The following is a 9271-nucleotide window of genomic DNA, read 5'->3' on the forward strand; positions in this document are numbered from 1 at the left end:
GAGTGGAGCAGACTGAAGGGACACGGGGGCCCAGCCTGGCAGCCCAGGCAGGATCTCTGGCGCCATGGTGACTGAACAGGGACACTGTTTTCACCCAGATGCCAATCACTAATGATACCCAGCAAGCTACATTTCGAATGGGACGTCATAATGATGTCAATTTCTGGTTGCAAACTGGTTTTCTGGTTGCAGAGATGGATAAACTCTGAGTTGTGAATGTTGTGTGAATAACGTGTGTCCACAGGTGAAGTATAAAAAGCAGCTGCAGGCCACCAGTGTGGGAGTCACCCCAGAGTTGGAGCGAGTCCGTCAGAACCAGGAGAACATCAGCTCAGCAAGTCACATAGGCTGCATCTGAAATGGCAACCTACAGTATATGTGAGCTCTGACCAAAAGTAGTACACTATGTAGTGGAAATGGCCTAGGTGGGAGTGTGCTAGTCAGTATGACCACCAATTACTTTTAAGCTATTTTAGAATATTGAGATGCAACCCGACCTACTTTTGTGCGTTGCAGGTGAAGTACCAGCGCGGGATGAAGGAGATGAAGGGGCAGTCCTGCGGCGAGTTGGACACGCCCGGACTGAGTAGTGTCAGGGAGTCCCAGAACGACATCTAACACGACTGAAGCGCACCGCATGTGGGACTGCTGCACTTTTAACCCACACAGCTAAAGAGTTAACAAGGAAACAGCCATGCTGTTTTGAGGGAGCCATAATGAATGTACTGTATTGTGTCTGTGAGCGTGTCTGTGAGCGTGTCTGTGTGTGTGTTACTAATAAAGTGATTTTTACATGGTTTCTTGTGATTAATTTTTTTGCATGCTGACCAAAATACACCCTTTGCTCTCTGACCAACATGCACAAAGGTTGTGTGTGTGAGAATCCGTGTGTGTGTGCTTGACAGCCGATTTACCTGGTGTAACACGATTTCACAAATGTGTAAATGTACATCAATAATGTTCCTCTCATTAAGCTGCCACACACAACTCTGAGTTGTTATCGCGATGCTGAAAGTGTACCACCCATATTTGCTTGGGCAGGCAAAGTACCACGAGGACTTTGAGCGGACGAGGGGCCGAGGCTGCACCCCAGTGATGGAGGACCAAAACATGGAGAGAATGCACCACCGGAACAACCTGATGATGAGCGAAGCAGCCTACAAGGGAGTACACCCACAGGTGGTAGAGATGGACAGGAGACCTGGAGGCATCATCGTAGGTGAGTGGCACACAAAATGGCGGGCACCACCCGTCCTCAAAAAGGATTTGACCTTAAAGTACAGGAAATGTGATAATTCATTCATCTCATCTTTGAAGAATTTGTGATGTCCTTCAAACAAAGTTACAATGAAATTGCTGTCTAGTGTCTATCAATTATGGGTTGTTTAGTGTCAGTCAGGATACAAGCCACAGGAGGTTGGTGGTACCTTAATTGGGGAGGATGAGCTCGTGGTAATGGCTGGAGCAGAATTAATGGAATGGTATTTTTATGCTGATGCCCAGATAATTCAAATGGACACTTTACAATGACTATTTACCAAAGATTGTATTTTATATAAAATGGAAATGTAGTTACATTTGTGGAAACAGAAAATATCCATTGTGACAGGTTTATCACTGCAGGCAGAAGTTCCAAGTTGGACTCTACTCACCTGGCCCGAAACTGTATGTGTTTTCCGTATGTAATCTACATGACTTCAGCTGTGTATTTCTGTTTTCCTTTCCTTTGTATTCCTGTTTTCCCTGCTGTCTTTTCTCTCTAAATGACCTTTCCCCTGTCAAAGACCTTGAGGATCAGTGGACGGACCCAGGCTCCGACTTTGACCTTGTGCAGGATAACGTTGAGTCTAAAAGTTTTCAGAGACTGTCTGGTGCTACAAACTTTACGGGATGTTTTCATCTCCCCTCACACCTTATCTAGACAACTGTATGTCACCCTCCTACTAGACCTTTATTTTTCTACCTGAGTGCGCCACTCATCTCTTCTACGTTCAGTTGAATTTCATCCTCATGTTCTCTTTGTTCTTTCCATTGCCTCTGTCATTTTCCTGACTTTTATTTTTCCTGACTTATTTTTCCTACTGTCTCTTTCGCCCTCTTGTGGCAGCGCCCGGCAGCAATCTCAGCAGTCGGTGCTCTCGCAGGCCCAGTCAGTTAGCTCGCTGGTCTCTGCCTCTGACCTGTGGGACAAAAGCYTGCCTGTTTGCAGCAGCAGCTCCTCACTGCAGTCCCAGGACGGAGGTAGTAAGCTCTGTCAGAAAAATAAAAACACACGGCGGAAGAAGACATAATGTATTAATTCATTCATTCATCCATCACTATCAGTACCTTACTCTCTCCCCGTCTCTCTACCACCTGACCTCTCCCCCGTCTCTCTACCACCTGACCAACAGCCCACTAATATGTTGTATACAGAAGTCCCTAACCCAATATTTGAAAGACTCCAAGGGTTTTGGAGATGGTTGTGGTGTTTAACTGTTTAAACCCTAACTCTCTCTGTTCTCTTCTCTACCCACATAAATACCTAAGTCAGTGACCTTTTGGTTCATGTCCAGGTCAACTGGGGATGGCATGGTTCCATTCTGATGTTCTATCTATCACCTAATATGCACAGTGAGACTCAAAGGAGATGGTATTTCTGCTCAAAAACAGTTTGAGCACTAAATGAAAGGTCTCAAACGTTTGTCATGAATGTCTTTGTATCTTCCTGTCTGTCTTTGACTACCAGCTCCTGTGCTACCTGGGGCGTACCATCAGAGTGCCCAGCCGCAACAGCCGGGGTACGGCTACATGCACCAGACCAGCATGTCGTCTGTGAGGTCTCAGCAGTCCCCCCCATCTGTCACCATGGTGAGTTCCAACGCAAGCAGTCTATTCTTCTACAGTAGGCTTTGTTAATTCATACAGGATCGTATTTGTATGCCATGGCCAATTTAATTAGGAAACTATCCAAAATGTCACTCATATTTGTTTACAATTGTTTTYGGGAATTCACACAATCAATGACTTGTGTGCCCTGATATTTATGTTGTACAACTAACGTTGTAGACACAAACACACGATTAACATTGTTGCCATACCTCCCATTCAGAGAGTTTACCGGGCGCTCTACGACTACGCAGCGCAGGACCACGACGAGGTGTCCTTCCGCGACGGGGATGTCATCGTCAACGCTCAGCCCATCGATGAGGGCTGGATGTACGGCACCGTTCAGAGGACCGGCAAATCAGGCATGCTCCCTGCCAACTACGTGGAGTGCTTCAACTAAGGGCCGCATCTCAATAGTCTTTAAGTGATTTCCTTTCCTCTCCCCTTGTCTCCTCTCCTCCATCAGCACTGATGTGAAAACAAAAGATTGGATAGGCGGAAGGGATAAGGTGGACTGGATGCCTACTGGGAAATTGACTTCCACCAGTTCTTTTAATTTAATTTCAGTACAGTTGAAGGAGAGGAGATGAGGAAAGGAGGCCATTCTAGATTATTGAAATGCACCCAAGGGGCTAGCCTTACCATGGTTTGGTGGAGTCCTCTCCCCAAGTTTCTGTTTGAAGCCTGGTCCTGGAGGGCTACTGTACATGAGCAGAGATAAAGGAACTGGGTGATGTTGTTCAGTTTGCTCTGTCTAGACTACAGACCCAAACTATCATAGCTACTGTACATTACCCGCTGAAAATGGTCATGGAAAAATGTATCATGTAATAATACGTTTTACTTTTGGTTTAATTTAAAGCATTGGTGGCTTGTCCCACGGGAACAGTTAATGGAAAAAAATAKATATAATTCAATCAGAGAATTGTAACCCTCAAATAGACAACATAAAGCAGACAAAAAATGACCTATTCAATGGAATACATTTACCACTTTCTGGGAGAAGTCGAAAACATCATGATTCCCACAATAGAAACCACATTTGAATTCGTTAAGCAGTTTCTAATTGTTTCACACAAACGTTGTGTTGACTTCATGATTCCAAATGTGCATTCTTGCAGCACAAGAACAATAATGTTTTCGACTTATCCTGGAAAAGCAGTTAGTGGGTTTGCTTGAATAGCGCCCAACCCAGTCCTCCAGCACYGGAATAGGGAGGGACCCGCTTTCTTCTTGTACTCCTTTGTATTTCAATTATTATATTTTGCATTTGGACATCAATACTAACCTTGTTTCATGTACAAATTAGGGGAGAGGGAGTGAAGGAGAAATGAACTTTTCAGGACAATCCTGAGCGATTGCCAGACAGTCAGCTGTTTAGCTTATGTTATATCATTAACACGCTGCTTCATTCTGTTTCGGTCTGATGACATAAAGGTTTAAACCAGCTCCACAAGTAAATATAGTTGATACAAACTATAATCGAGTCATACCATCTCACCTCTTGCTTTGAGTTCAGTGGAGTGTCAAATACCAGTTTAGCCTCACACAGGCTTTAATTAGATTATGTCCTCTTAGCGCTAACTAGCAACATGGTTGTCATAAATTGCCATGTAAACAGTGTCAAGTCAGAATGGTATATGAAGTTGGATTGTAAATCTTAAGATTTCTAAACTATTGTGAACACTTTTGATTCATAAGCGCCTATAAAAAAAACACTAATGACAGTACACTCTTGGAAAAAAGGGCTCCAAAAGGGTTCTTCGGCTTTCCCAATAGGAGAACCCTTTTTGGTTCCAGGTAGAACCCTTTTTGGTTTCAGGCAGAACTCTTTTGGGTTCTGTGTAGAACCCTCTGTGGAAAGGGTTCTACCTGGAACCAAAAATGGTTCTTCAAAGGATTCTCCTATGGGGACAGCCAAAGAACCCTTATTGGTTCTAGATAGCACATTTTCTTCTAAGAGTATACATGTATTTGTGCATGTTATAAATGGTTTATAATATCTTAAGGCATGCAAAATCCATGCACACTATTGTGACCATTCAAGGACTTCATTTCTGGGTACATAGTAGCTGGGGATTCTCTCTTTACTGTGGTTTTGTACATTACATTTTATTACTGAAAGTGGTAACAAATGAAAATGTTGTGAAATTCTAATATTTATTGGCCTTTAAGAGACAATAACGGAACAGCAAGAAACATCAAGCTTGGTGTGTTGCTGATACAATTTATAAAGCCTTTTTTGTCCAAAGGTTTTTGCTTCTAGTAGTTCTGTTTTTTTTTTAAATGTCTCTTTAAAAAATGTTTACTCAGTTTGTACGCCAACACCGAGTTTTATTGAGGTGTCACTTTTTCCTCAGTTAACCATTTGTTAAATTTTTGGGGGGTCATTAATTGCAGTGTGTCACGAGAAAAATAAAAACGCTTTGTCGACTGATTTTGTAATTGGTTCATTTTAAACACCTTTGACAAGCTACAGAGGATTATACATGGTCAGTGTATTACATTTAACAATACCACCATTTGTTTAAGGTTATTGTGTATAAATGTTGGTTGTAGCATGACTTATTATATATCTACTATTATATATCTAGTATATTGACAGCTAAGTGCAAAGATCACAGCAGGCACTGATGATGCATCATAATTGACGCATCACAATGACATCCAGCAACATTGCATCATAATTTCTAGGCCATACGTTTATGTACATGGGAGCAACAGGTAGGAAATGCATTACTACTGTAGAAAATAGAGATGACAGTTATGATGATATCATGTCAATGATAGGCCAAGTTGTAAGGATTTATTATCCAAAAAATTCACAACCTGAATTCATTACTTGTTTAGATTAATAAATAGTGCATGTTTATTTTCCATAAATATAGCACAACTCACCTGCCCCATTTGATCATCTCAGCAATAATTTCAATATTGACCTAATGTTTCAATCAATTTTGGTTAAAAAAAATCCATACAAATTTTACATGAAAATATCCAGAACAAATCATGTCTTATGTATCAGGTAATTCTGGGTGGACTCTCATCAGGTCTAAAAGGACAGTGAGTGAGGGACTCAGTGTGTAATTGGACTAACACGTAAAAGACCCTGATACACTTGTAATTGAACAGTATAACGGAATGGACCTAGACCAAACCGATCCTGTGGACTACCTAGGCCAGCACCTATCATCGGCACCTCCAAATGAACCAATCACAGACTCACAATGTGTCCACCGGGGGCGGAACATTCCAATAAATGGGAATCACGCTGTTACTACTCAAACACAACCTGAGATGGCTTCATCCTCACCCGTAAGTTTATATGTTATTTAGGAACCATATTGATTGTACCAGGATGTGGACATGGGGCTAGGGTTAGGGTTGTGGTGATTTGATTTGGTTTGATTTTGATTTGGTTGTGGTTGAGGCTAGGTTTAGGGTTGAACTGGGATGTGGTCATAGATAGATAGATTGTTTATTTGTCACATGTACAGGGACGCACATGTAATTGTGGGGGGGTAGGAAGTCGGGGCAGGAGGAGGACAGGAAGAGCAGGTAGCTGCCTAGTGACTATTCAGCAGCCTGATGGTCTGGGAGTAGAAGCTATGAAGCTAGGGTTGGGGTTGAGGCTAGGGTWAGGGTTGAACCGGGATGTGGACCTGAAGCTAGGGTCAGGGTTGTGGTTGAGGCTAAGATTAGAGTTGAACCAGGATGTGGACCTGAAGCTAGGGTCAGGGTTGTGGTTGGAGCTAGGGTTAGACTTGAACCAGGATGTGGACCTGAAGCTAGGGTCAGGGTTGTGGTTGGAGCTAGGGTTAGAGTTGAACCAGTATGTGGACATGAAGCTAGGGTTAGAGTTGTGGATGGAGCTAGGGTTAGAGTTGTAGATGGAGGTAGGGTTAGAGTTGAACCGGGATGTAGGCATGAAGTTAGGGTTAGGGTTGAACCGGGATGTGGACCGGAAGCTAGGGTTAGTGGTATAGGCGTCAAACAGAAGAAAACCTGAAACAGGGAGGAACTAGCTTGACTTGTTCAATAGCAAACGTTCCTTTTCGTTTTCTATATGTTCTCAGTCCTTTTGTTTTCTCATCAGTCTAATCACCTGATTTACTTCATGAGATAGAAAGTGATCATTCCTCAGTAGCCTAGATAAGTAGGTCTTTATATCTTTCAACCCAATAAACTGTCCACAGATGCAAACGACTGTGATAGATTTGGTTTGCCATGCCCCTGTTCATGACCCTGTCCCTGGCAATGACCAATCCAAACACAGCGTGCAGCATTTCCTGTGGAGTGAGCTTCTGTACGTGTCGGATGAAATCGCCCACCTGCGCCAGGTGAGCCACTGTCTGGCCGAGTACGAACGGGCGCTGAGTCGGCTGGAGTTGGAGAACGCCCAGCTGAGGAACATGGAGTCGGACTTGYTAGAGAGGGCCGAGGTCAGCGAGAGAGGCCTCAGGCTGGCCAGGGAGAGCCGCCGCCACAAGGACCAGGAGATCCACGACCTGAGAGAGTCCAACTGTGTCCTGGCTCTCACCACTGACAGGCTGAGAAAGGCCTGCCGGGAGAAGGATAGGTGTCTGGTGGATTGCCAGAACAAGCGGAGTAGGAAGCCTGGGAGGATGCTACCGTTCGTGGAGGAAGGGGAGAGGAGGTCATTGCTGGGCCATGGAAATAAGGGAGGTGAGGGAAGTGAGGAATGTGCTATGCAGCCTCCAAAATCGGTGGAGGAGAAAGGCTCTCTGCATGAGAAGGGGGTGGGTGAGAAGGTGAAGCTCTACAGCAACTCTATAGCAGACTACAGTCTTTACCTACATCTCAAAGGGAGCGGAGGGGATCCGTGCTTTGAGATAAAGCTTCCATTGAGTTCAGAGGGGCCAGGTGTGGCTCAAGTGTGCCTTCTTCTAAGACAACTGGAGACCGAAGTCTACAGTCCGGGTAAGACTGATGCAAGCAGGAACCAAACCATCTGGAACTTTGGTGCCAGCCTGGAGAAATTGCATAAAACATTGAAAGGAGGAGAGATAGACGATGAAGTGGAATATGTGATTAAGGATGATCAGAAAGGATCTCCATGCACTAAAGACAGTATGGAGGAAGAAGCAGAAGAACTTGAGGAGGCTGAATTCATTGAAGAGGACTTTGTTGAGGTCTGTAGGCCTATTCATTCATCCATTATCTCTCCCATCATACATTTGAGCAAATGATCCATCTCTCACTACATCCTCTTTCTCCCTAGGCTGTTTAAGTGGACGACAGCTGTGAAACACTGTGACTGYAGAAATAACTGTTTTTGAAGACATGCAGAGAAAGATGTCTTTCTTGACTCATTCTCCTTTGAACACCATCTTACTTCACTTCCACTTTACAACCCGGGAGTGTACTATAAAGGTCAAGTCACACATCTAAATGCCTCCGTGTACTATTTGATCGGAAATGTAATGTATTCATTTGTTTTAAAGAAATATAGGCTTACAAAATGAAGATGTCTATCCACTTTCTCTCACAAAAAGTAAATTCAGGTAAATCCCTTCAGATGTGATGACGATGTGTATACAGTACCAGTCAAAAGTTTGGACAAACCTAGTCATTCAAGGGTTTTTCTTTATTTTTACTATTTTCCATATTGTAGAATAATGGTGAAGACATCAAAACTATGAAATAACACATATGGAATCATGTAATAACTAACAAAGTGTCAAACAAATATCTGAGATTCTTCAAAGTAGCCACCCTTTGCCTTGATGACAACTTTGCACACTCTTGGCATTCTCTCAAACCGCTTCCCCTGGAATGCTTTTCCAACAGTCTTGAAGGAGTTCCCACATATGCTGAGCACTTGTTGGCTGCTTTTCCTTCACTGCAGTCCAACTCATCCAAAACCATCTCAATTGGGTTGAAGTCGGGTGATTGTGGAGGCCAGGTCATCTGATGCAGCACTCCAGCACTCTCCTTCTTGGTCAAATAGCCCTTACACAGCCTGGAGGTGTCCTGTTGAAAAACAAATGATAGTCACACTAAGCGCAAACCAGACGGGATGGTGTATCACTCAGAATACTGTGATAGCCATGAAGTATGGCTGGTGGCATTGTCATGCTGGAGGGTCATGTCAGGATGAGCCTGCAGGAAGGGTACCACATGAGGGAGGAGGATGTCTTCCCTGTAACGCACAGTGTTGAGATTGCCTGCAATGACAACGAGCTCAGTCCGATGATGCTGTGACACACCGCCCCAGACCATGACGGACCCTCCACCTCCAAATCGATCCCGCTCCAGAGTACAGGCCTTGGTGTAACGCTCATTCCTTCGACGATAAATCCGACCATCACCCCTGGTGAGACAAAACCAGGACTCATTAGTGAAGAGCACTTTTTGCCAGTCCTGTCTGGTCCAGCGACAG

At 44.0% G+C, this 9271-nt stretch overlaps 2 protein-coding genes across 5 annotated transcripts in view; both read left to right on the forward strand.

Annotated features, from left to right (window-relative positions):
• The window catches only part of LOC111973309 (nebulette-like), a 33192-nt gene extending 32395 nt beyond the window's left edge, over positions 1-797 (forward strand). For all 3 annotated transcript variants that reach the window (XR_011480896.1, XR_002878550.2, XM_070446610.1), the window contains exons 18-19: positions 245-378; positions 517-797. Coding sequence is in view for 1 of the 3 variants with exons in the window: in XM_070446610.1 (XP_070302711.1) it covers positions 245-358 (114 nt within the window). In the remaining 2 variants the exon portion in view is untranslated. The remainder of the gene's footprint in view (positions 1-244; positions 379-516) is intronic.
• Positions 1-5302, forward strand: part of LOC111973308 (LIM zinc-binding domain-containing Nebulette) — an 81175-nt gene extending 75873 nt beyond the window's left edge. Inside the window, exons 5-8 of one of the 2 annotated variants that reach the window (XM_070446609.1) lie at positions 1042-1219; positions 1785-1871; positions 2729-2850; positions 3092-5302. In XM_070446609.1, the coding sequence (XP_070302710.1) occupies positions 1042-1219; positions 1785-1871; positions 2729-2850; positions 3092-3268 (564 nt within the window). In that variant the 3' untranslated portion in view covers positions 3269-5302. The remainder of the gene's footprint in view (positions 1-1041; positions 1220-1784; positions 1872-2728; positions 2851-3091) is intronic. The other variant, XM_024000631.3, reaches the window with a different exon arrangement.
• Positions 5303-9271: the final 3969 nt, after the last annotated feature.

Source organism: Salvelinus sp. IW2-2015, linkage group LG14, assembly GCF_002910315.2.
Source record: "Salvelinus sp. IW2-2015 linkage group LG14, ASM291031v2, whole genome shotgun sequence".
In the NCBI taxonomy this organism is placed as follows: Eukaryota; Metazoa; Chordata; class Actinopteri; order Salmoniformes; family Salmonidae; genus Salvelinus; species Salvelinus sp. IW2-2015.